The sequence below is a fragment of the Pituophis catenifer genome, unplaced genomic scaffold, assembly GCF_029215685.1.
Source record: "Pituophis catenifer annectens isolate HBS135680 unplaced genomic scaffold, rPitCat1.0.hap2 SCAF_10, whole genome shotgun sequence".
Taxonomy (NCBI): domain Eukaryota; kingdom Metazoa; phylum Chordata; class Lepidosauria; order Squamata; family Colubridae; genus Pituophis; species Pituophis catenifer.
The window spans coordinates 31,692,872-31,720,093 of NW_027256890.1; the positions used below are offsets into that span (position 1 = coordinate 31,692,872).

General features: G+C 46.3%; 1 protein-coding gene across 1 annotated transcript; it reads right to left on the minus strand.

Moving 5' to 3' along the window:
• Positions 1 to 1,832: 1,832 nt before the first annotated feature.
• Positions 1,833 to 27,222, minus strand: LOC139322234 (maestro heat-like repeat family member 5). Its single transcript, XM_070951268.1, has 26 exons — positions 26,808 to 27,222; positions 25,944 to 26,080; positions 24,439 to 24,534; positions 23,278 to 23,394; positions 22,322 to 22,444; positions 21,619 to 21,768; positions 20,900 to 21,019; positions 20,260 to 20,339; positions 19,614 to 19,749; positions 19,160 to 19,255; positions 17,600 to 17,704; positions 16,894 to 17,029; positions 12,309 to 12,427; positions 11,824 to 11,973; positions 11,470 to 11,624; positions 9,729 to 9,867; positions 8,190 to 8,341; positions 7,713 to 7,850; positions 7,140 to 7,254; positions 6,071 to 6,214; positions 4,979 to 5,155; positions 4,595 to 4,744; positions 4,218 to 4,343; positions 3,125 to 3,227; positions 2,116 to 2,181; positions 1,833 to 1,996 (listed from the first exon to the last, which is right to left on the minus strand). The coding sequence occupies exons 1-26, from the start codon at positions 27,187 to 27,189 to the stop codon at positions 1,833 to 1,835; spliced, it is 3,576 nt and encodes a 1,191-aa protein (XP_070807369.1). The 5' UTR covers positions 27,190 to 27,222.

Genomic DNA, 27,222 nt, shown 5'->3' on the forward strand with positions numbered 1-27,222 from the left:
GAAGGCAGGAGAAGAAACCACGGAAACTCATCAAGGAGAGAAGCAACCTGGAATTAAGGAGAAACTTCTTAACAAAGAAGACAATTAACCAGGGGAACAGCCTGCCACCAGAAGTTGTGGGTGCTTTATCAGTGGAGGCTTTTAAGAAGACAAAGTTATCTTAGATTGTGTAAATTCTCCTGCTTGAGCAGGGGTTCGGTTAGAAGACCTCCAAGGTCAGGGGTGAATCTCCTGGTTCGGACCAGATTGCCCGATCCGGTAGCGATGGCGGCGGGTGGTTCGGAGAACCGGTAGCAAAAATCCCTGCATCCCCCCCCCCACACACACACACCATGCCCAGCTGACCCGCACGATCATCAGAGGCTTTTTTTTTACTTTTAAAAGCATTTTTTCTACAACCTCTTCCGCTGAAAAAATGTTTCCGCCGATCCCAGCTGAGTTGCCTGATTGGCAGAGAGGCTTTTTTAAAAAATGCTTTAAAAGCCTCTGACAATCCCAGCTGTGTTGCCTGATCGGCAGAGGCTTTTCAAAGCATTTTTTTGCATTTGCAGAAAAAATGCTTTGAAAAGTTAAAAAAACAAAGTTGGCCATGCCCACCCAGTCACATTACCCCCCCCCCCAAGCCACGCCCAAAGAACCGGTAGTAACAAATTTTACATTTCTCCCCTGTCCAAGGTCCCTTCCAGCTCTATTCTATTCTTCTTCTTCTATTCTAAAAACAATTTCCCCTAGGAGACGCACATGAATATATGATTATTGACAATGTCTGTACTGAACAACTCCCTTAATCCATTTAAAAGTCATTAAATCGATCACGGACGCAGGATGACCTGGTTTATGACCGGTCCAACTTACAACCTATGAGGCTGGGCTCATTCAGGGCTGAAAGTTGAAAGGACTGCCAGGAACAGATATGAGGAGGGGACCAGTGCTCGGCCACCTTCTGGCTTAACAAACTAAGTTGAGAAACGTCGCATGCTTTCCAAAGGAGATCAGGGCCCATGGGAAGACGCCTTTGGGATCCAGAGGTTTTCCTGAAGGCTTTTATTCAATGCTCCATCTATGTGGATAATAATGAGCATCTTTTTGGAGGACATTAGATCTCCCCCCACGGAGTGTTCAGCTCTCTGCATCTGCCCTACTCTAGGCGTTCCTATTTCTGTTGGAAGACGACCAAGAGTGGAGATGTTCCAGATATCATCGATGGTTGATGGTTGCTACCGCCCTTCTCCAATAGCACCTGTGGCTCTGTGACCTTCTCGTGGAACCTTCTCCTCTCTCTGACATTAAATTGTTCTGTCTATCTCCAGGGCCTGTTTCCACAATCTCCCTGCCAGGTCTTGTTTCTGCGACGTTCCTTCGTGGTCCTTCGCGATGTAAGAATTATCTTCACGCTTCCTCGCTTTCCCCAAAGACCAGCTGGAAGGCAGGTGCCCAGAGGGTCATGGGTTGCCCCTTCCCCACTTTGGAAGAGCTTTATAGCTCCCGCTGGCTTTAGAAAGTTCAAAGCATCCTTAAGGATCCATTTCATCCTGGGCCCCCCTCTTTTTGAACTATTACCATCTGGCAGACGGTACAGGACAATAAAAACAAGGACAAATAGGCTGAAAAACAGCTTCTATCCCAGAGCAGTAACTATACAATTCTACGTACAGTGCAATATTAATACAATACCAGGGTTTTTTAATTCAATTGCATACAATGTGAAGGAAGTGTGTTTTTGTTTTATTATTATAGGGTTTTTAAAAAGTATAATATACAGTGAGGATGGCACTTAATTTCATTCTATGAGGTGCCATGACAATAATGAAAACTATGAAACTATGAAACTATTATTGCTTGGTCTCGGAGATCCTCCTGATGACTTTGGAGGGGAGTTGACTACTAACAAGACCCGGCTTGATCAGATGGCCACACTGCCGAAAGATTTCTTGCATTGAGTCAGCTGCAGCCTGAGCCACTGAGGCTTCGGAATCGCCTTGCAGATCCTGGAGACCTGAAACGAATCCAAAAAACAAAGGATTTCCGGGATCAACCGTGAGAACCAGCCCTGATCAGCGAAAGAGCTTCTGGAGAAAAACTCCTTGTTTCAAGCGAGGGAACTTTGAAACTCACCGAGGAAAACTTCTTTCATTTGTTTTGAAGTCATCACTTCTGGTTGCATGTATTGCGCGCAGCAGCCTGGGCACGTAAAAAGAAAACGTTGGTGGGGTTAACAGAGACGGCTAAATCGACTGATTCAGGAAAAAAACGTGCAATTCATTGGTTTCCACTTGGAAGAGTCGCTTTGGGACTTTACGGGATGGTTCCAGGGATTGGGTCTGTCTAATAATAAGAAGGACTAGGGGTAGCTGTTCTTCCTATGTTTTTGTCTCCAGGTCTCACTGGAGGCTTTCAAGAAGAGATTAACGAAGAGATTGGACAGCCACTGGTCTGAAATGGGATCGGGTCTCCTGCTTTAGCAGGGGGTTGGACTAGAAGACCTCTAAGGTCCCTTCCAACTCTATTACTTTATGTTCTAGGACTGTGCAAACAACCATCATCTTGGAAAAAAATCTAAGCAGCCTTGAATCCAGTTAATACTAGAATGGGAGGCCAGCTGGAAATATTTCCAGAGGAAAAACCACGGCTGTGGGTTTGCCTATACAAGAGAGAGGGATACAGGCCAGGTAGTCCTCAACTTCTAACAGTTCATTTAGTGACCATTCAAAGTTACAATGGCACTGAAAAAAGTAACTTACGACTGCTTTTCACACTTAGAAGCGTTGCCACATCAAGATCAAAATCCGGATGCTTGGCAAACCGACTCGTATTTATGACGCTTACAGTGTCTTGGGGGTCAAAGATCACTTCGGCTGAGCCAAATCCGGGAGGAAGCCAGATTCACTTAACAACCATGTGACTAACTTAACAACGGCAGCGATACCCTTAAGAAAGAGGGCAGGAACTGCCTGAGAAACTGTTGCGCGATCGTAGCAGTTCCGGAGAAGCCACCCGGTATAAGAGCAGCTTCCAGTCTGATTAAGCGACATGGCTTAATTCGGCATAGATTCTTTTGGTGATAAGGCCGCCCGCCTGTCTTGGGTTTTCCTGCCCTCCTTCCAGAGTTGGCATTGGTGATTACCAATTAAGAGGGCAGCTGCCTCGCGATGGGAAGAGTTCCGGCTCCTCAGGAATCCCAGCATCTGATCCAACATCGCAGGAAGGTTTTGCTTGCATTTATTCATCTGGGGAAAACAAGGCAACAAACAAGCCAATGAACTATAGAGCTTCCTTTTTTAATTTTTTTTTTTTTTTTACCAAGGGGCTGCTTTCTTGGTTAGGTTTCTAGTCCTCGTGTCCTCAACAACTTACTGTACTGTACTAAACTGTGACATTATTATACTATGCTATACTTTACTATACTAATTGATATTTATGTTATTAGAGACAGTTTTATCCAAATTAAAAGCATAAAGGAAAATAAAGAAAAATAGCAGATAGTGAAAAAAGAAAAAAGAAAAAGAAAAGGGAAAGAAAAATGATAAGGAAATGGCTTCTAAACTTATAAATGCATTTATATTTTGCCCCCCTCTACGTCCTAATTTCCTTTTCCCACAAACTGCCATTTCCAAGCCTCAAACCCACAAACCAGCAAGGTTTCTAGTCCTCATGGTTGCATGGAACCTCTGCTGTTCCCGAGAGAGCAAAAACCCAAGAAGAATCCCTCTAGTCAGTTGAGTCTAGTGCTTAACGCCTCAGGCAAGAAACCAGGAACCGGTGAGTTCTAGTCCCGCCTTCATCATGATAGTGAGCTGGGGGACTTTGAGAGTTCTAGTCCCGCCTTTGGCATGAAAGCTGGATGGGTGATTTTGGCTAATTACCAGGAGACGGTGAGTTCTAGTCCCCCCTTGGGCAAGCAAGCGGACTGGGTGACTTTGGGCCAATGAGCAGGGAATGGTGAGTTTTGGTCCTGCCTTAGGCATGAAAGCCAGCTGGGTGACTTTGGGAGTTCTAGTCCCTCCTTAGTCACGATGGCCAGCTGGGTGACTTTGGTGCAGTCCCTCTCTCTCAGGGCAACCCACCTCACAGGGTTGTTGTGAAGAAAAGAAGAAGTATTAGGGATGCCCACCATCTTGAACTATTTATAAAAATAAGAAAGGCAGGGCAAAATAAAGAAATAAACGGTTAGTATACTCTAATCTGGAAGAAAACAGGCCAGCTTGGCTCCTACTTACAACCACGTAGCAGATGTTGGAGTACATGCTATGGAGACTGGTGTACATTTCATAGTCAAACAAGTTGCTGGGAAAGCCCCCCCAGTTCATAAAGGACACGCAGGAGTCGAGGGTCTTCCTGGAGACCTGGCCGAGGGAGGAAAGAGGGAGATCCTGTCACCTAGTTGGGTCATGAAACAAGTCTTCAAGGAAACAACCAATTTCAGGGAGCACCAAGGACCCCACAACTTCAGGATTGTCCAGAATCTCTTTGCATTCTCCAGAGTGTCCACGTGGTACAACCACGTTGCTCTGAGTGAAGATGGGGGTACAGAGTGGTCTCTGTGAAGGTAGCATGATCAGAGCAGGAGCTCAGGTTAGCCAGCCCTTCAACTCACCTCTTTCGTCCGATCATTTGACAGTTGTATGAATAGGGGAATAAGGCTGTTCAGGATGTTTTCAGCCATATTACTGTTCCGTATCTCCTTCAGTCCTTTCAGGAGCATGCCAAAAATGGTGATGGAGGTATTCCTCAGTTCGATGTCGTCCTACGAAGGAAGAGAGACAGGTTAGTTCCTCCAATAGCAGAATAGCCATGCAGAAGTTTCTTGAAGGAGAACACACAAGTTCAGAGCACACCTATTCCCAGTTCAATGTCCATGGAGAGGGAGGGAGGAGGGGGAGAAAGAGAGGGAGGGAGGGAGGGAGGGAAGAGGGAGAGAGAGGGAGGGAGGGAGGGAGGGAGAGGGGGAAACCATTTTGTCATGATTTGGTTGACTTACATCATGAAAATATTTTAGAAGGAGCGGAATGAGGTTGACTGCCTTCCATGCATGGGTTTCTATCTTGAGGTGTCTGAGGAGGAAACGCAGGGTCCTTATAGCTTCTTTTGCCACGTTCTTCTGTTCGTGACAGGCGCAGTTTAGCACTGGCATCAACAGTGGCTCCAAGATGTTCTTCTGGAGGAAGCAGGGAAAGAAACGAGCAATTAAACATGGTCACTGGAGTTCGCTGAGTCTCACAGCGATCATGACAAACGCAAGAGAAGGCCACAGAGCATAGAAGAAGAGGGTTGAAAAGGAACTTGGAGGTCTTCTAGTCCAACCCCCTGCTCAAGCAGGAGACCCTAGACTCTGCTGGACAAATGGTTATCTAAACTCTTCTTGAAAAGCTCCAGTGATGGAGCACCCATAACTTCTGGAGGGAAGTCGTTCCAAGGATGAATTGTTCTCAGGGTCAGGAAATTTCTCCTTAGTTCCAGGTTGTTTCTCTCCTTCATTAGTTCCCATCTGCTGCTTCTCGTTCTCCTTTCAGGGGTTTGGATAATAGGTTGACCCCCTCTTCTTTGGGGCAGCCCTTCAAATATTGGAAGACTGCTATCAGGTCTCCCCTGGTCCTTAACAGAATCACAAAGATGGAAGGGATCTTGGAGATCTTCTAGTCCAACTCCCGGCTCAAGCCGGAACCCCTAGATCATTTCAGACAAATGGTTATCCAAACTCTTCTTGAAAAGCTCCAGTGTTGGAGCATCCAAAACTTCTGGAGACAAGTTGTTTCACTAATTAATTGTTTTGGGTGTCAGGAAATTTATCCTAAGTTCTAGGTTGCTTTTCTCCTTGATTAGTTTCCATCCGTTGCTTCTTGTTCTGCTTTCAGATGTCCTCCAAGAGGATCTGGCCTCTACTTGCACCTTCAGATCTTCCAGGGTTGCAGCCATCTTTGGAGAAGAGACACCACTCTAGCTGTCCTCTTTCTGCTGGTTGCCTTCTTCTTCTCCTTCTTCTATCCTTCCCAGCCTTGTAGACTTCCCAGAGAGCGAGGTCACACCTGCTACTACCTTGGAAGCCACTCCCTTCCTGCCTCCCATCTCTTACCTCAAACGGGTGTTGGATGAGGTTCCCCAGTCCTCGAACGCTGAAAGTCTGTATCAGCGGATATGGCTGTGTCATCCATTCCATCAGCACCTTGAGGATGTCTTGGATGACAAAGAATTGGCAAATTTCCGGATGGTACAGCAACTGAGGAAGAAGAGTGGAGATACGGAGCATTAGCCAAGCAAAGGAAGGGAACTTCCCTGAGAGCCTCTACTAAAGATGCCACTTTCAGCCATTACGGGGAGAGAAAAAGAAAATAAACACAGTCCTCGGTTAGTGACCGCTGAAAGTCACAATGGCACTAACAAAAGGGATACGTCCATTTTTCAGAATTATGACCATGGTAGCATCCTCATGGTCATGTGATCAAAATTTGGGTACTTGCCGGTCCATATTTGAGTTGAAGATGTGGCTCTTTCGTCAACTTAACTGATCCGTTATGGGTGTACATTGTTATAATTTTAAATTGTTTTAATTGGGTTGTTGATTTTAATTTATTGTGATTTGTATTGGATATTGTTTTTGTAAGCCGCCCTGAGTCCCTCGGGAGAATGGCGGCATATAAATATATATATATATATGACGGTCGCAGTGTTTCGAGGTTACGTCATCCCTTTTGTGACTGTCTGATAGGTAGTGTAAATGATAGTTGCAAGAATACAAAAAATAATGCAAAAAGTAAAAGGAATTTGGGGTCATTGAGTCTTCCTTCCTCCCTTTCTCCCATCCTCCCTCCCTCAATCTCCTTCCTTCCTTCCTTCCTTCCTTCCTTCCTTCCTTCCTCCCTCCCTCCCTCCCTCCCTCCCTCCCTCCCTCCCACAACTTCTGGAGGGAAGCCATTCCAGTGATTAACAGAATACCAGGAGACCTTGGAGGTCTTCTAGCCCAACCCCCTGGTGAAGCAGGAGACCCTCTACCATGTCAGACAAATGGCTGTCTAGTTTCTTCTTCAAGACCTCCAGTGATGGAGAACCCACAACTTCTAGTTTCTAACCATAAAGTTCTGTTGAACCCTGGGCAACTTTCCTTGAGCTCCAGAAGGTTGGGGTGCATCTCAAGGTCTCCTCACCTCCGAAAAGAAAACCATCCCAATGGTTTTGTGTCTTAAATCGGGGTGGCGCACGTAGGTCTCGGCCTGTCGGAACATGACCTTCAGCTCATGTTTCGAGTAGTTGAACAAGATCCTAAGAGAATAAAGATGGAGAGATCAGACAAGATCTGCTGGTTAGGGAGAAGAAAATCACCAAGCTAGAGAAATCATGAGCTGAATGATCGATAAATGAATTACTCAATGAATTACTCCATTTAGAGAATTTCTCACCCTCCCTCTCTCCCTCTCCCCTTCCTCTCTCTCTCACCCTCCCTCTCTCTCACCCTCCCTCTCTCTTTCACCCTCCCTCTCTCTTTCTCCCTCTCCCTCTCCCCTCCCTCTCCTCCCCTCTAATCTTTCCTCTCTCACACTTTTGCCTTCTGTGTGTCTCTCTCCCTCTTTCTCTCCCTCTTTCTCTCCCTCTCCCCTTCCCTCTCTCTCCCCTTCCCCCTATCTCTCTGCCTCCTCTTCTTCCTCCTCTCCCTCTGCCTCCCCTCCCTCTCTCACCCACTGCCCCTCGTAGCCAAGCTCTTTTGACTTTTAATTTCTTACCGGACCAGGTGGAAAATGCCTTCAAACACACTTTCAGGACTCATCAGCATCGCCCAACATTGAACCATATCTAAGTCCTTGAACTCCTCCTGATAGCCGGTGCGCAAGATGAGGTGTTTGACGGCTTTGACTGCGTTGCTAAATGAAACAAAGGCAGAAGAGTTGATGCCAATCATTCAGCTGATCCCCCTGCACTTCCGACCATTACAGTAGCCCTATGGTCATGTGGTCAGAATTCAGACTCTCGGCAACTGAGCCATATTTATGACGGTCACAGTGTCTCAGAGTCACGCGATCCCCTTTTGGGACCTTCTGACAAGCAAAGTCAACGGGGAAGCCAGATTCACTTAACGACCATGGGACTTAACCACTCTGGCAAGAAAGGTTGCAAAATGGGACAAAGTTCACTTAACGACTGTTTCCTGAGCTTTGCAGAAATGGAGAAAGGATCCAGATTGGGCCCAGGAGATTCCTTACCCCAGATGGTAGGTCAGTTCTGACCCGCCCTTGCCTGCTCCCAGCAGAAAATAGATGTGCGTCACGAGCGCCAGGAGCAGGCTGGAGAACTTATGCTGGACAATGGTTGCTGCCTCAGGAAGCGAGAGGAGGAAGGAGAGCGCATTGGTGGCCTAGAAACAGGAGGAGAGGAGAGTCAGCTCGGGCTCATCAGGTTACTTAGATTCATCATCATCTATTTCTTCTTTTAACGACCCCCTAATCCCTTGCGGGGTGGAGTCTGGGCAACTGAATGGAGCTGAGGCTTTCCTGGCTGGATGCCCTTCTTGTCGCCAATGCAGAGTTTTGTTCGGCAGATACATTCTCATTGTGCCCAGAGAAAGAAAAAAATCCTCATGTCCATGAAACCTGAGCCAGGAATGTCCATGTCTGAGACACGGAGCCAAAGGTTGCTAGAAGTGGGACTTCTGAAACTCCCATTCTACACCCCCTCCAGACTTTGAGAGGCCAGTGGGGTGTAGATACAGGACAAAAGGGAGACAACGAGTAGCGCAAGTGAGACAGAACTGGGGACAAAGAGATCGGTAACCTCACGTTTCTCTGTTTGTCTTCATTCCTAAGTGGGCTCTTGACTCTCCACCTCTTAGGGGTCCTTGGAGGGGCCCTGGGTGCTGTCTGAGCGTGTGTTTTTTGGTTGCAGATGTTTCATGACCCAGCTAGGTAACATCATCAGTGCTGGAAGAGTTAGGCTTAGAGGTAGGGTTAGACTGGTTGGGTCGTGAAACATCTGCAAGAAAACCACCAAGCTCAGTAAGCACCAAGGACCCCACAGTTCAAACCTGGACTACAAATCTATTGGTCTTAATTAATTAAATTTCTCCACCGGCCATCTGAGCAATCTGACACTGGGAAGTTTACAACAATGTAATAAAACAATATAACACATAATAAAAATACAGATTAAGAATATTTAAAATAAGATATGACACAAAGTACTCCGTTGGGTGTTTGCCTTTGTTGGTTCCTATCATGTATTTTCTTAAATCAAACTCTTTTTTAGTTATTTCTGTAAGAAATAACGTAAGAAATGAATAAAGGAATCAATTGAATTATGAATGATTGGATGAGTAAAGGAATGAATAAATGAAGGAATGTATGAATAAACGAATAAATCAATGAACGGATACATGAATGAATGGATTAATGAAAAGATGAACCGATGGATGGATGGGTGGATAGATGATAGATGGCTGGCTGGCTGGCTGGATGAATGGGTGGATGAATGGATGGATGGATGAATATCAAAGCTGTTCTGGTGAGGAAGCCCACAGATGCCTCTACTTTCAATGGGGCATTTTGGGGGGAAGGGGGGCTTACGTCAAATTTTGCTCCGATTTCAGCCCCCACCAGTTTGCCCTCTGCCTCCCTCCAGCCAGGGCGTGCCTGCTCCTGATGAGGAGACCCCCGAGGGTGACTCTTCTGCTCAGCCCCTTCCCCCTTTCCTCAGGCCTGGCCCACCTGCAGATCTAAGGAAAGGAGAGCCACCGGTTGAGGGCTTACCGCAATGGGCATGATGCATCTCCTCCCAATAGCTTCGGTGCTGTGGCCTTGGTCATCAAGCCTTTTAAGGAGGGGCTTCATGATCTTCAGGTTAGCATAGGGGTCTGCAGCCAGCGCCCTCCACAGCTCCCTAGCACTTCTGTGCAGGTGGAAAAATGGATTGGGGAAAAAAATCAGATTCTTTCCCCATTTTCAAAGAGACGGCCATTCCAGATAGATTAACCCCCACAACGGAAGAAAGGGTTAGAGAACCGATGGCCAAATCAACTGCTTTAAGGCATGGAAAAAAATATAGCTACAGGTAGTTCTCGACTTGCAACCGTTTGTCTAGTAGCCATTCAAAGGAGGGCCTCTGCGCCACCGGAAGTGCCAGAGAACCCAGAACTGGTCAAGGGAGGGGATGTTTCTAGGAGCAGTGTGTCTACAGAATTAACCCAAAGGTGCTTTTCACAGAATGACCGAGTTGGAAGGGACCTTGGAGCAGTGGTGAAATTCAAAAATGTTCCCAACCGGTTCTGTGGGCGTTGGTTGGTGGGCATGTGACCGGGTGGCCGTTTCTTGGTGGTCATATGACCAGGCGGCCGTGGCTTGGTGGTTATGTGTCCGGGTGGGCGTGGCTGCACAACTGATTCACACACAATGCAGAACCTCACTGAATCACAGAGAGCTCAAAAGCAAACTATCACACTTTACACAAAAGTAACACAAAAGCTACACAACTGACTCACATACAATGCAGAAGCAGCTGGACTTTACACAAAATGGCCCCTGCAACAAACAGGAACCTCACAGACAATCAGGCACAGCTGATTTTCTCACAGCTGACTGGTAGTAAAAAAATGCTGAAATTAGAAATTACAAAAAGGTTCCGACATTGCCCGGCACAGCTGATTGTCGTACTTTTTAAAGCGTTTTTTTTACTACCGGTTCGGGCAAACAGTAGCAATTATTACTATCGGTTCGGGCGAACCAGACCAAACCAGAGGATTTCACCCCTGCCTTGGAGGTCTTGTACTCCAAACCGCTTCTCAGGCAGGAAATCTTATCCCATTTCAGACAAATGGCTGTCCAATCTCTTCTTGAAAACCTCCAGTGATGGTGCACCCACAACTTCTGGAGGCAAGTTGTTCCACTGGTTAATTGTTTGCGCTGCTAGGAAAGTTCTGCACATTGTAGGTTGCTTCTCTCTTTGATTCGTCTCCATCCTTTGCTTCTTGCCTGCCCTCAGGTGGTTTGGAAAATAGGTTGACCCCCTCCTCTTTGTGGCAGCCCCTCAGATATCAGAACACTGCTATCCTGTCCCCCCTCAATCCTTCCTTTCATTGAACTAGAGAGACCCAATTCCTGCAACTCTTCTTCATATGTTTTAGGCTCCGGTTCACTAATCATCTTCGTTGCTCTTCTCTGCACTCTTTCAGAGTCTCTGCATTGTTTCTACAGTGTGGCGACCAAGAAAGTTAAAAAACCAAGGAGGTCCAGCTGCCTTTTGGAAAAGCACCTTTGGGACAATCATGACCTGGATGGTGGAGACAACCAGCCTAGGAAGCTCTCAGAATTCAGATCGACTGCACAGCCAACCAGCGACTGCACTGGCCCTCAACCAACCCAATGCAACCTCCCCCCCAATCAGCACATGACCTGCCCACCCCAAGCTACAGATATTCACCCCTATCGCAAATGGTTGAGAATCTCTGTAGAGCACAAGAAAACAGGAGGCACATCTCCTTGAGGTTCTTCTTACCCATCGCACGCCACCGAGCACTCGAGGAGAATATCCACGACTTTGTTCACCCGTTTGGACGCCAGGTGACACACTGCCTTTAGCATTTGTTGTTTGGTGGCAGGGTCCAAGATCTTCGGGAGACGTCGGTAGATCTCCTTGAGGATCATGGGCAGCTATGGCAAAAGAGAAATCCAAGGGATGACCGACTTTCTCAACAGCCCTAAGATTACCTGGTGGTCTCCATCCAACCCTAGCCTTCTTAAATCCAGCCGAAGTGTTGTCACCAAGTCAACAAGGTCTCACCCATTCTCATCTTTCTTTTCTACAAAATCTCCTCTATCCCTTTTGCTCCAAACCCTGCCATTTTCTTACCTCCTCCATTTCCATCCCACATTCTTCCAAGAACGAATTGAGCAGGAGTCCCGCAGTGTGTGAAATGTTTTTGTCCAGGTGTGTCAGAGCTGCCAGGGCTTTTAAGATCAGGTCGTTTATTTGTGATGGGCTCAGATGCTCGCCAAAGGCCTATCGGAAAGAAGAAAAGGAGACCATGAAGAGATGCATCAGGGTTTTGACAAGCCAGAGACTTTGACCCGTATCTGGGGACAGCACCCCATGTAGAGAGGCAGGCCGTATTCCATGACATCCACCACGTGATATTAGGATGTGGGTGAAAGAAGCCAACATGGCAGCCGAGATCGCCTGCTCCTAGACATTGTGGGGGATGGATATCCACCCTCCGGCCTTTGGAGCCTGCCGTCCCCACTGTGATATTGACTTTTTTGAGTATCTCCAGGTCAAGAGGAGGAGAGAAAGGAAGGTCAATAAGAAGCCAGGCAAAATGCTGAACGAAAACGTACCGTAGCCATTTTGGAGACGTTATTATAAAATATTGTTGGCCCCGAAAAGGAGAAGTCTTCCCTCAGCCAACTGACGACCTTCCCCTTCTTGTTTCTAGGTTTCTCATCCATTTCTTTGGCTTTGGAGGGAGGAAAACAAGAGAAGGTCAGATTTTGGCATTCGGAACTTCTGAACATCCTTCGTCTGACGGCCGGTTTAGTCGTTCCAACAGAAGAGAAGCTCTGTAGCTCAGGGCTGACCTGAGGGGTCCCTGGTGCTCTCTGGGCTCGGTGGTTTTCTCGTTACCTAGTTGGGTCACGAAACCTTCACAAGAAAACAACAAAGCTCAGAGACACCAGTCCTCCTCCTCCCCCCTCGCTCCCTCTTTCTCTGCCCCCCCCTTTCTCTTATCTCACTGATCAGGAACGAAACAGGTACAATGACCTCTTTAGTGGTCCAATTACAGGCAGTCCTCGATTTACGGCCACCATTGAGTCCTAAGCAAGACAGTTATGAAGCGAGTTTTGCCTCATGTTGCGATTTTTTTTCTTGCCAACGTGGTTAAGTGAATTGCTGCAGCAGTTAAGTTAGCAACCCGGTTGTTAAGTGAATCCGTCTTCCCCATTGACTTTGTTTGGCAGAAGGTCACAAAAGGGATCACATGACCCTGGGACACTGCGACCGTCATAAATCGGAGTCAGTGGCCAAGTGTCCAGATTTTGATCCCGTGAGCATGGGGATGCTGCAACGGTCGTAAGTGTGAAAGACAATCACAAGTCACTTTTTTTCAGTGCCGGTTAAACTTTGAATGGTCACTAAATGAATTGTTGTAAGTCAAGGACTACCTGTAACCCCTTTTCTAGGTTAACACAATAGATGGGACTGTAAATGGAGGGGAAATATAGGGCTACATAAGAGACAAATTACATAAATGAAGGAATGAAGGAATGAACCAACAAACGAATGAACAAAGGAATGAATGAATCAAACCGGATTTAATCCAGACTACCTTGGTCTGATGTGCAAATGAAGCATTAGGTTGTGAATTGATTGTGTGCTGCCTGGGGAATTCTGGGCATTGAAATCCACATGGCTTAAAGTTGCCACTGGGTTAAGCTTTTAACTAGCCAAATTTAACCGATCCTTTTCTTTAGGTAAACCATTGATATAAGTGCCTGTCTTTCAACCGATTGTGGACGGCTCCCAATTAAAAATTAGAAGACACGTAAAATGGGGTTGAAACTATAAAATTAACAAATAATGTATTGCAATTATAAACCCTCTTTAGCTCTTTCCTTAACAATGCCCACTCAACCCGTAACTTGGTTAACCCGTTTTCTGGCTTCCTGCAATACATGCAGCCATCCAATGACTAAAAGGTGGCTTTGCAAAACACGCTAAGACCCAATCCATGTGCCAAGACTCACAAGCCCAGGCTGGCTGATGGCAGATGCCTAGCCTAACTCTGTGGTCGGCAAACTGCAGCTCGCGAGCCACATGCGGCTCTTTGGCCCCTTGAGTGTGGCTCTTCCACAAAATACCACCTGCGGGCGCGCACGCACAGTGCGATTGAAACTTCGTGGCCCATGCGCAGAAGTCGGTTTTCGGCCTGGGCGAGTCTATTCTGAAGAAGTGGCGTTAGAAGAAGTGGGGGTGTCTTGCGGGCGAGAGACGGGAGACGCGGCGCAGGTGGGCCATGGGATACGCAGCGTGGGAGAGGCGCACGCGATTCATGCACGAGTTGCGTGAGCCAGTCAGTCAGCAATCTCCTTGTGCAGTGGTTAGTGCTAGTCGCATCCGCAAATCATGCGCGGGTGACAAAAGTAACTACTCGGAGCATAAAGTTACCTGTATTTTTCCAACCAGCTGCAAATCCTACAGGTATTTTTGTCATCAATTTAAGAATTGTAATTATTTTGTGTTGGTGGCTTTATTATTATAAAATGAAACATTTTTTTAGGTGCCCTGTTTGACATGGCTACAAAGAAAAAGCAAAGAAAAACGGAAGACGAAAACCATGAATTTAAAGTTGAACGGACCGAGACTTTCGCGTTTGTTCAAAACTTAAATGGCCTTCCGACCTGTCTTATTTGTCAGGAAAAATTGGTGCATAACAAGAAATAAAATTTGGAGAGACACTTTAAAACTAAACACGTGTCATTTAGTAGTAAATATCCTGTCGGTGATGCAAGGAAGAAAGCAGTTGAGGAACTTCAGAAGAGTCAAGAAAAATCAAGTTCTGTATTTAATTACTGGATTCAATCTTCCAACAATGTTAATATTGCAAGTTTTGTGGTTAGTCAAAAGATTGCTAAGAGAGGAAAACCATATACAGACGGCGAATACATAAAAAGTTGTTTTATAAATGCATCCGAAGAGCTATTTCGGGATTTTAAGAACAAAGCCGATATTCTAAAAAAAATTAAAGAGTTACCATTGTCTGCTAAAACAGTGAAAGACAGAACAGTCAAAATGTCTTCGAATATAACCAACCAGCAAGTCGAAGATCTTAAATTGGTTTCAGCTTTATCAATAGCAGTTGACGAGTCTTGTGACATAAATGATACAGCGCAAGTTTCACTTTTTGTACGATTTATTTCATCTACAGGTCCTAAAGAAGAAATTTTAGGATTATTGCCACTCAAAGGTCAAACACGTGGAGAGGACATGGCAATGCTGTAATTGAGTACATTGAAAAACATCATATTCCACTCAATAAAATTGTCTTAATTTCAACAGACAGGGCGAAAAGTATGACCGGCGTAAGAAACGGGTTTGTTGCTATTTTGAAAGAAAAAATTAATCACGAGGTACTTACTTACCATTGCATCATTCATCAAGAAGCGCTTTGTGCTCAGACATTTCCAGAAGAAATTTGCAAAGTTATGGAATTGGTGATTAAGATTATCAACTCCATTATAACTAAACCTCTTAATCATTGCCAATTTAAAGGATTTTTAGTTGAAATGGAGAGCGAGTACGCCGATCTTCTGCTGCATAACAAGGTACGTTGGTTATCAAGAGGAAACGTTTTGAAACGTTTCGCTTCCTTATTAACAGAAATTAAAGCATTTCTCCATGAGAAGGGGATTCGCTATCCAGAACTAACGAACAATCAGTGGATCCAAAAATTTTATTTCATGGTAGACATTACATCTCATCTAAATCAGCTTAATCGTAAACTACAGGGGAAAGGAAACACCATTTTTTCGATGTTAGAAGAAGTTATTTCATTCGAAAACCAATGATCTCTTTTTGCTCAAGATTTTGAAAGAGAAACTTTGATTCACTTTCCAAGCCTGTTGAAACATCGCCAAGAAAATAATTCTGATATTGACATTTGCTATTTCAAAACAACACTTTTAAATATGAGGGAAGCTTTTCTCAACAGGTTTCAGGAATTCAGAAACAGCAAAGCGACGTTAGCCTTTGTTAAAAAGCCTCTTAATGCTACTGTAACAGAATTAAATTTTTCTCCCTTTAATATTGACATTGGCAACTTTGAAATGCAATTGCTGGATTTCAAAAACAAAGAATTGTGGAGCTCGAAATTTGAAGGTCTTTGTGCCGATACAGAAATATTGGAGAAAAATAAATGTGAACTTAGTTCACAGCACAAGTGGTCTGCTTTGAAAGACCCGGAGAAGGAAGATATGATGATTTTTAACACCTGGAATAGTATTCCTGACTCATATCATCAACTGAAAAAAATAGCGTTTGCTGTTTTTTCCTTATTCGGGTCTACATAGTTATGCGAACAATCATTTTCAAGCATGAACCTTATCAAGAGTAAATTGAGAAGTTGTCTTATTGATGAGAACCTGGAATCGTGCCTAAAATTAAAAACAAACCTGACTTACTCAAACTTTCCAAGGAGATGCAAGGCCATTGTTCACATTAGTGTTTGTCAGTCATTGTCATGATTTAATTTTATGGATATTGTAAGGTCAATTGTAAGAAATTTAATTTTATCAATAAATAATATCGTTATTAAGTATGAGATCAAGTTTGATTCAACGTACCTATAGTTTAACTAAGACTTAAAACTTTAAGTAAAGTTTATTAAGTTAATTTTAGGGAACGTTGTGGAGTGAAAGAAGATGTAGTGTCGGGGAGATGGTTTGGACATATAAAGAGGATGAACGAAAGGAGATAGATGAAAGAAGTATACAGGACGAGTGTGGATGGGAGAGATGGAAGGGGTCGATCTCAGCGAACGTACCTCCATCAGATTGAGGATGTTCTTAGCAAAGGCCAGTTTAGGAGTACCCTAATTAAGTTAATAACAATCTACCTACCTATCTAGTTTAAGTTTAACCAATTTGGCTCTCCAAAGAAATTTCAATCGTTGTACTGTTGATATTTGGCTCTGTTGACGAATGAGTTTGCCGACCACTGGCCTAACGGATCCACTTAACGTGAGAAACTCAGTCTTCAAATGACCCCTGGCCCTGAGAGGTGCCAATACCAACGGCCAATTCCAGGCATCTCTGCCCAGGCAAACGACCGGGGTCTTGGTCACGCCACAAGCTGTGCCACCCAGTGCTCTCCTGGGCAGTGCGCATCCCTGGGCTCCTGGCAGCCCTTGGAGTCCAACTTTCTCACCCATTTTGCTCATGATGAGGTGGTGGAGGTGGTAGGCGGCCTCTGCGGACGTCTGGCCAACTTCTTTGCTGGTGTCACCAACGTGCAGGCCCAGCAAAGCCACCAGCTGTCCCAGCAAAGAAAAGTCACCTGTGGTCTAATGAAAGGAAGCAAAAAGGAGGGGAAAGATGAGAAGGGGGGCTCATGAAGGTTTCAGCCAGCTGAAATCAGAGCATAGGAAGCATAGCACCATAGAATCCTAGAATCCTACCTTTTAGAATTCTAGAATCACAGAATCTTAGAAACATAAAATCTTAGAATTTTAGAATTATCCAATATTTGAATCTTAGAAGACTAGAATCATAGTCATAGATTCATAAAATCAGGGAATCCTAGAATCTTTGAATAATAGAATCTTAGAATCATAGAATCTTTGAATCTCTAAATCATACAATCTTTGAATCTTTGAATCTTTGAATCTTTGAATCTTTGAATCTCTGAATCTCTGAATCTTTGAATCACAGAATCATAGAACCTTAGAATCCCAGAACCTCAATTGCTGGAAGGGACTGTGGAGGTTTTCTCCTCCAACCCCTTCATCAAGCGCGACTCCTTCTATCCTCCTGGTCACATCCCAAAGATGCTTTTTCCAAAAGGCAGCAGGACTTTCTTCTTTTTCTTCCTTTCTTTGAAAACATCTCACTTTGCATCCCAAACGGTGACTTACGTCGAAATTGACGTTTTCAGAAACGAACTTCAGGAGGTGTCTGATGCTCTTGATGGCCCTCTCTCTCTCGTGTCCCTTGGGAGATTCAATCCAGGGATTAATGTGCTGCCCGGTAAAACAAAGGAGGAGGAGGAAAGGAAGAATTTGTGATTCACAGTTGGAAGAGCCACAGAAGTTGCCAGGACTGGGGAGAAAATCTAAGGAACTCAACAAATTTGAGACATTGGTCAATTGAGGTCTATTTTAGACTGAAAACTAGAGTAGCAATTGAAGATTTCTGGAATACAACTAGTCTTACAACAGTTCATTTAGAGCCGTGGTGGCACAGTGGTTAGAACGCAGTATTGCAGGCTAATTCTGCCAACTGCCAGAAGTTCAGCAGTTCCATCCTGATCGGCTCCAGGTTGACTCAGCTTTCCGTCCTTACCAGGTCGGTAAAATGAGGACCCAGATAGGAGAAGATTTAGAGAGGGCTGTAAACCACGGTGAAGCGGTATGTAAGTCTAAGTGCTATTAGTATTTAGTCACTGTTCAAAGTTACAATGGCACTGAAAAAGGGACTTACGACCATTCTTCACACTTATGACCATTGCAGCATCCCTATGGTCACGTGATCAAAATTTGAACACTTGGCCAATGACTCATCTTTATGACGGTTGCAGCATCCCAGCTCGGTCACTAAATGAATGGCTGTATGTCGAGGACTTCCTGTATAAGTAGTCCTTGACTTACGACCAGAATTTGGGGTGCTTACCAAGGTGGATGTTAGGCGAGTTGTGACTGGCTTTATGACCTTTTTTTGCCAGGGTTGAACGAATCCCTGTGGTCCTTAAATGAATAATGCAGTCATTAGCCGAATCTCGCTTTCCCCGTAGACTTTGGCTTGTCGGAAGCCAGTTGGGCAGTTCGCCAATGGTGTTCAGGTGACACCCCCCCCCCCCAGGATACTGCAACCATCACAAATACAGGTAGTCCTCGACTTATGACCACAATGAGTCCAAAATTTCTGTTGCTAAAATGAATCCCATCGGCATCGACATAATCTGCATCAGTCAATTGCAGAAGGCAGCTTTACTCGGAACAGCTGCGAGGCTCTATGACAGGGGTGTCAAACTCGATTTCATGGAGGGCCGAATCAAGGTTGTGTTTGACCTCGAGGGGGGCGTGGCCGAGGTGGGAGTGGCCAGCTCAACGTCTCTCGTGTCAGGGGCACCTGTGGACTTCCCTGAGACCCTCCCTCACTCTTATTATAATCTCCTCCCTCCCTCCCTCCCTTCCTCCTTGCCGTGGGACAAGAGAGACACGAATATCAGAGAAATAGTGGAATAGAATCATTAGTGAAAAGATGCCAGAGGAGGGACAAAACAAATGTAAATGACAAAAATGAACATCATTTTTTAACTATTGAAATGAGTTAAATTGAATGGTTGAATTGTCCCATGGGACGAGTTGTCCATCCAATAGTCACATTTATCTAGCCCGGGTCCTTGGGAGGGACAGAATCGCCAAATCCAGCCTAAACATCTGGCTGACCAACCCCGAGAAAGAATCACTCTTTACCGTCAAGACATCCTGCAGGGAATCCAAATTGGGAGCCTCGGACAGCAAGGCGGTGAGCATGGTGTTGCAGGTGGTCACCATCTGGTCATAAAAATCCTAGAAGGAGAAAAAGAATATCTAAAGGAAGAAGTGGTGTAAAGGAAGAAAGAGGAAGAAATCCAGGGCTGGGGAACTTATGGCCCTTTTAGGACGACTGGTGGACTGCAACTCCCAACAATCCTGAGCCAGCCACGGACTTCTGGGAGTTGAAGTCCACCCTTCTGCAATCAACGGAGTGGCCCGTCTTGCAGGGCTGGTTTTTCTTCCAGAGTTGGAGGAAATGCTTTCTCGGCTGAACACGAGGAACAAAAGGACATTGGGCTCGATGGATGGATCCAGAGTTTTGGAGGAGATTTTGAATCATGCTTATTTCCAGGTGGATCTCAGATGGCTTGGCTCCATCTGGACTGCTCACCTGAGTTTGAGCTGGTTGTCCTGGGCTGTTCACGTTCAGTTTTGTCACCAGGTAAGCCGGCAAGGAAAACACCTTCTGGATGCTTTTTCTCACCACTTTAGACCTCATCTCGGAGTTCAAGGGGGGCTTCATACGGCTGATGAAAGACGAGAAAAGAGGAGGAGAGTGAGAAGATCATAGACTCATTAGGCTAAAAGGGACCTCGGAGGTCTTCTACTCCAACCCTTGCTTGATGGTCCTTAAACCATCCCAGTCATATGGTTGTCCACTCTTTTCTTGAAAACCTCGAGTGATGGAGCACCCCCAACTTCTGGAGGCAAACTGTTCCACTGATGGATTGTTCTCGGTGTCAGGAAATTTCTCCTGGATCTCTCTTTGATAAGCTTCCATACATCGCTTCTCATCATGCTCTCAGCTACTTTGGAGAGGAAGGTGACCCCCTCCTCTCTGTGAGAGCCCCTCAAATATCAGAACTCCCCTCATCATCCTGGTTGCTCTTCCCTGCACTCTTTCTAGAGTCTCAACATCTTTTTTATATTGTGATGACCAAAACAGGATGCAGGATTTCTCTCTCTCTCCCTCCCTCCTTCCTCTGTCTCTCTCTCTGTCTCTGTCTCTCTCTCTCTCTCTCTCGGCAGGTACATACCTCATGCAGGTGATGGTGATGATCGCTTGATGGAGATTTTCGATGGACAAGGGTTTCGCGGGCTCATCTTCAATGACTTCCTGAAAAGAGAAGGAAACCCATCTAAGAAAGAACCTGAGATATGGCCACCATCCAGCTGGCCCTCTTCCCAGCCCTACGCTTTTTCTGGTTGACACAGGAAGTCCCCAGCTTACAACTGGTCACTTAGCCACCATTTAAAGTTTTGAGGGATCTCTCCAGGACTACTTATGACCCAGATGCCAAGTTCCGAGAGGCGCCCCTTCCTCAGCGATCCTGTGACCCCATTTCGGTCACTTGGCCACCAGCTTGCATTGATGGCAGTTTGCAGTGTCCCGTGACCATGATTTAAGTCAGGGGTGGGTAACTTTGGCCTCTTGATGACCTATATAAAATTGGGAAGCCAGCTTCCCTTAACAGCCGTGCGATTAACTGAACGAAAAGGATTCGGCTTACAACGGTGGCAAGACAGGTCGTACAATGGGCAGAATTCCCTTAACAAATGTCCCACTTAGCAACAAAACCTTTCAGGCTCAATTGATTGGCATTCAATTCGGTTCAAATTCACTTCCAAAAAGAAAGACGCCCAGGAGCACCTGCCTCCCTCCCTCTCCCCACTTACAACGATGTTTGTGACCAGTTCCTGTTTCTGGGGCAAATCGAGGTCTTGCCTCCTGCTGTTGGCAACAGCTTTGGTGATCATGATGATGGACCTCATGAAGGCTTTCTTCAGCCCTTCGTCCTGGAAAACCCCAGTGGGAATGAAAAGAAACCAGAAGGAAGAGGATGTATTTATTTATTGAAACCTTTACGTAGCCGATTGTCTTTGGTTGAACTCTGGGGGCCCCCAATCAAAGCATCCCTGGACACTCTGGGTTCTAGTCCCACTTTAGGATGAAAGGCAGCTGAGAGACTTTGGGCCAATCACCAGGAGATGGTGAGTTCTAGTTCCTCCTTAGGGAAAAAGGCCAACTGTCTTTGGGCCAATCACCAGGAGACTGTGAGTTCAAGTCCCGCCCTAGGCACGAGAGCCAGCTAGGTGAGTTGGGGCCAGTCTCAATCCAAAACACGTCACAGAGTTGTTGTGTGGAAAGGAAGAAAGAGTGTAATGCACGAGCGCTGCCTTGAGGATAATAAATGCAACAAGACCATAGATTCTCCTCCTCCTCCTCCTCCTCCTCCTCCTCCTCCTCCTCCTCCTCCTCCTCCTCCTCTCCCACAACATGCTAGTTGGGTCATGAAATGTCTTTAAGAAATCAAACAAGCTAAGGACTCCAGATTATAATTGTTCTTGTGATTAAACTCAGCATTAAGAGAAGTAGAGGGTGGAAACCTGCCTACCTTTTTCATGCTGGAATACTGATAGAGTATTTCTGAGACAATGTTGTCCAGGAAAGGCATCATGTCCTCTACTTGCGCTCCCAGGACTGCCTGGCCATAGCAGAGTATTAATGTGGTCCGAATCCATCTCTCGGAGAGAGTCTGTGAGTCCTGTCAGTCCAAAGACGAGGGGGTCAAACTCTTTCCCAAAGCACCAGAAGACAAGACAAGAAGCAATGGATGGAAACTGATGGAGCTTCTTAGTCATCCAGGTCACGGTTGCCCCAAAGGGGCTTTTTCCAAAGGCAACTGGACTTTGTTTTTCCTTGAAGAGGTTTCGCTTCTCATCCCAGAAGCTTCTTCAGGTCTGACTTTGGTCAAAAGAGAAGAAGCTTTTTGGATGAGAAGCGAAATGTCTTCAGGAAAAAACCAAGCCCAGGCCTTTGGAAAAAGCACCTTTGGGTCTACTCGAGGTGTTTGTTGGGGCAGCTCCTAATCTTCTCTAGCCTTATAAAATAGTTCTCCAGGAGATGGAGATGGAGAATTTCAGCACCACCTACATCCTCAGCGCTGGTCTCGGGTCTAAGAGATCTATGACCAATCTGAGGAGACCTGACAGCCTGGAGCCTAAGTCCTTCTAAGCACATTGGACTTTCCTTCCCAGAATCCCCCAGCCTCCTTCTGTACTGAGTTTCAGACCTTGCAACCCCATCCCTGGTCTTACCTCAATGGGGGCTTCTACTGCAAACGGTCCTCTTGTCTGCCTGAACTGGCCAGCCTCCTCCAGGGCCACCAGAATCTCAGGCAGGTGGCAAAAGGATGCCATTCGAATGGATTCCGAGATTCCCTAGGCAAAGCGATGTTTGTGAATTAGGACATTTATTGATTTATTGGTTCGATTTATATGCCGCCCTTCTCCGGAGACTCAGGGCGGCTTACAATGCTTTAAGCAATAGCCTTCATACTTTTGTATAGACCTGCTTAGTAGGGCTTTCACCCCCCCCCCAAGCGGTGTTCTTTTTTATACAAAGTCAGCTTATTGCCCCCACAATCCGGGTCCCCATTTTACCTACCTCGGAAGGATGGAAGGTTGAGTCAACCTTGAGCCTGGTGAGATTTGAACTCACAGTAATTGCCGGCAGCTGGCAGCTAAGTGCTACTTAACAGCACTTTAGTCCGCTGCACCACCAAGGCTTTTATTTGCACCTAACCCTTTGTCTTTACCTTCCGCTTTCTCCTCCCCTTCTCCACCTCCTGCTCCTCCTCCTCTCTGCAAACCCCAGGCCCTTCTAGCACTGATGAAATTACCTAGCTGGCTAATGAAATGTCTGCAACAAAACAACCAAGCACAGAGAGCACCAAGGACCCCACAGTCCTCCTCCTCCTCCTCCTCTCTGTAACCCCCATTCTCTTCTAGCACTGATGATGTTACCTAGCTGGATAATAAAACATCTACAGGAAAACAACCAAGTTAAGAGAGCACCAAGGACCCCACAATTCTCCTCCTCCTCCTCCTCCTCCCTTCACCTCTATTCTGCAAAACCTGTTCTCTTCTGGCACTGATGAGGTGACCTAGTTGGGTCACTAAACGTCTGCAAGAAAACATCCAAGCTCAGAGAGCCCCAAGGACCCCACAAAGATGGAGGTCTCAGCCCCCGCAGGCATCCCACTGCCACTCACCTCTCGGTCTGTTTCTTCCTGGAGTGAAAAACTTAGAAGGCTTTGGAGCTGTTCCGTCACCAGGTCCTTCTGTGTTGAGTTTCGTAGTTTAACGCCATAATATTTGTAGAGGCTAATCTGAAGGTGGGAAAAAGAGTCCGTGAGTCCTAGGGAGCTCCACCAAACGGCCAGGAAAAGGAAATATAGGAGAAATTATGATCAAAAAAGGACTCCGTGTGGTCAAGCACACGGAAACTGGTCCTGGGTGACCTGATCGGGGAGATGGGCAGCATACGAATCTAATAAGTCAATAATTGCCATTTTGACTTTCTTCCTCTTCTTGAAAAGCTACTTTAACCCCCCTTCCCCCATCCCCATAGGTGCCCTTTGCTGATTCTCTGTTTGGCCGTCCTGAGATCCTTTATGGTTTCTGTGGAGATCTGGCAGCTTCATCTTTTTACGTGCATTAGCTCTCCGTGGTGGATTGGGACAACTTGCCATGGCCCTCTTGGCTTGGCCAACTAACCATGGCCAACTAGCCATGGCCTACTTGCCGTGGCCAACTCACCAGGGAACAAGAGTTACACTAATAGCAGGGTTCCAATACCTCCAGGGTTGCCAAAAAGAGGAGTGGGTCAGCCTATTCTCCAAAGCACCCGAAGGCAAGACAAGAAACAATGGATGGAAACTTATCAAGGAGAGAACCAATCTAGAACCAAGGAGAAACTTCCAAACAGTGAGAACAATTAACCAGTGGAACAATTTGCCTCCAGAAGTTGTGGGTGTTGCATCACTGGAAGCTTTTAAGAAGAGATTGGACAACCGTTTGCCTGAAATGGGAAAGGGTTTCCTCCTTCAGTAGGGGGTTGGACTAGAAGACCTCCAAGGCCCCCTTCCAAGTCTGTAGTTCTATTAATCATTGTCTGTCTAATATTGAGGAAATGGTGGAACAGAAGCATCAAAGAAAGGAGGCCTCAAAGGAGGGACAAATGAAACATAAATGACAAATGTTAAAATGATTTTTAACATTATTGGAGAGAACGGAATGGTTGAATTAACCCGCGGTGAGTCTGCTGTGGCTCGTGGGCAGCCACGGTGAGTTGGCCATGGCAAGCTGTCCTCTTCTGATGTTGCATCTAAGATAACTGCGGCCCTAAAAGTGTAAAACCTCCGCATATTTACCTTGTCTTTAGACAAGACCTGGGACGTGCTTTGCTTCTGGTCGATGGGCGGCAATGCGCTTGTTTTCCTCCTGGGCAGTTTGTGGTCTGAAGGAATCTGCTTTGCCAACAACAACAAGAACAACAAAAAAGAAGTTGTGAGAAAGTGAAGGAGCAGAGGAAGGAACAGCTTTCTGTGTGTTTCCAAGGGGAGGATTGGTTTCCCTTCTGCGTCCGGATGCATATTATAAGTAATTTGACTTTTCTAGCTGGGACAGACACGAAGCACGTAACAAGGACCATCCGGATTGTATCAGCTGGAGCTGAGGCAGCTTTTGAGATGAACGGTTGGAAAATCTCTGCCACAAATTGTGAGAACTTGATTTATCACCATTTATTGTTGTGGCCCTCCAGCAGCCGAATCAGAGGAGGAGGAGGAGGAGTAGGCGTGGGAGTCAGGGCCAGCATCAAGGCAACCTGAGAGCTCCGAGGGGGAAGAGGGAATGGGGCTGGCAGAGAGAGAGACAGAGGAGGAGCCTGGGCCATCCGTCAGCCCTCAGATGGTGAGTCAACAGACCGCAGGTCTGGAGGTGGATGAGGAAGAGGAGGAGCAGCTGGGTCCAGTGCCTGACGCGCGGATACACAGAAGGCAGAGGAGAGGAGAGCAGTGGAAATCTATGGGCCGGTCCTTGGGACAGACGAGCCACCACGGCTAGCGAAGCCCCTCCCTAGCTCTGGGGATAAAAGGCAGGGGGCGGAGATGAATAGATGTGGCAGACAACGATTCTTCTCCCTGCCGGATGGAGTTGTTAGCCTGCGGTGAGAGAGAAACTTTTTGTCGGGGCTGCTGGCTCTCCTCATAAAGGAATCTTTGAGTTCACTTCAGAGGGTTTGTCGTGTTTGGGTCAGAACATTTATTTACTGACTGTTCGAAGTTATAACGGGTAGTTTACAACTGAAAAAAAAGGACTGTTTCTCACACTCAGGACCATTTCGCATTTCCGTGGCATGCCGAGAGCTTCCGGTCCCTGTTGTTGCTGCCCAGCATTCAGTGCCAGACAGTGCAACAGGGCGGATGGTTGTCTTGTAGGTCTTAGATTTAAGATGGGTGGCCATTCGTCTGTCCAGTAACACACTGGTGAGTTCTCGCCAACGTATCCAGGCTGCATTCTCCTTTGCTCTCACCTCGCCATTGATGTCACCATTGACATTGGAGGTGGGATCCCAGATACCAAAAAATGTCCACCTTCTTTAGGTTTTCTCCATTGATTTGAAGCATTCCAGGGGTGGTGACAGTCCCTAAGTACCCAGTTGTCTTGATGTTGAGGTGGAGTCCAAAATGGTTGAGGCGATCATTCCATGGTCGTTCCATGATCCTTCCAGCAAGGACCCCATAGTTCAGCAAATTCTCCATAACTACATTTGTCTACTTTTGGGATAAATGATCTCCACCGAGGCAGCCCTGGCTTCTGGACCCTCTCCACGATGGACCTCAGGGCCCACCGCGACACAAACCCAGCTGCTTACCTGGAAAGGACGAAGATGGTCCAAGATGGTCTCTAATATTTCTCTCTCGTCCATCAGATCCAAGATTTCTTTGACGGGTCTGCCTTTCAATGGCTTCCTGCTCTCCCATAAGTTTCTGAAGCACTCGTCCGAGAGTTCTGAGAAGAAGAGACAGACAGAGATTGATGGGCAATTCGACAGGACAAGCCTTCTCAAAGCAGAGAGAGACAAGGAGTGCGTAGTGGATCACCAGGCTGAGCCTGAGGGAGGGGTCAAATATGTCAAAAGTCTCGAGGCCCTGATCTTCCTGTCCTTAGACAACCATCTTATATATGGAATTGGAATTTTTTATTGCTTTGAAATTTCATGATGTTGTAATTTTATAATTTAAATCTAGCCTTTGAAAAAGGCTAAGAGGGAGGGGTCTTTCCTCACCTCTGAGGGTAAGATGTTCCCTAATACAGTGGCAACGGTAGAGAAGACCCTCTTCCTAGACCCCACAGTCGAAACTCTTTGACTGATGGAGTCTGCACCATAACGTCCCTACCTGATGAAGGATGATTGCAGGATTTGGATTTGGGTAGTCTAGGAAAAGGAAGGAAGGGTGTACTAGTGACATGAGAGCAGTCTTCCAGTATTTGAGGGGCTGGCACACAGAGGAGGGGGTCAACTTATTTTCCAAAGCACTAGAAGGTAGGAAGAGAAACTTATTGCTTAATGCAATTGGTCTCTGGAGAAGGAAGACCTCTAAGGTCCCTTCTGGCTCTGTCCTGATGGATTGATTGATGGATGGATGGATGGATGGATGGATGGATTGTGTGGGGTGGGCTGATGTGATAGGACAAGGCTGGTTCCATAGGTAGCCCAGCCCTGTAGCGTCTATACCTGGATACGAAGGATTTCTCCCCGGAGCCCTTTCCCTCTCGGGCCTCCTTGGCAAGGGAGGGGGCTCCTTCAGGCCAGCCTTGATCTCCCCCTGAGGAGCCCTCGGAGGGGTCCTGGCAGTTGTCCTGCGCAGTAAATCGGGCAGCACCAGTGCTGGAGGCTGCACCTTGTTCCTCATGTCTACTGGAGCTGGCGAACCCTTTACAAGAAGGGGCAAGACCTGCGTGGTTCTTTGAGTGGCCGAAGAAGTGGATGGGTGGGAGCCAGAGAAGTCAGCTTGCTGACTCTTCCACTGCCGTGGGTCATTATTCGTAATTTGTGGATGGGACTCCTTGCTGTCCTCCTTCTTCAAGAAGGGCAACTTTTTTAGCATGTGGTCCATCCTCTCGTGAAGAGGGAGTTCTTGAACTGGATG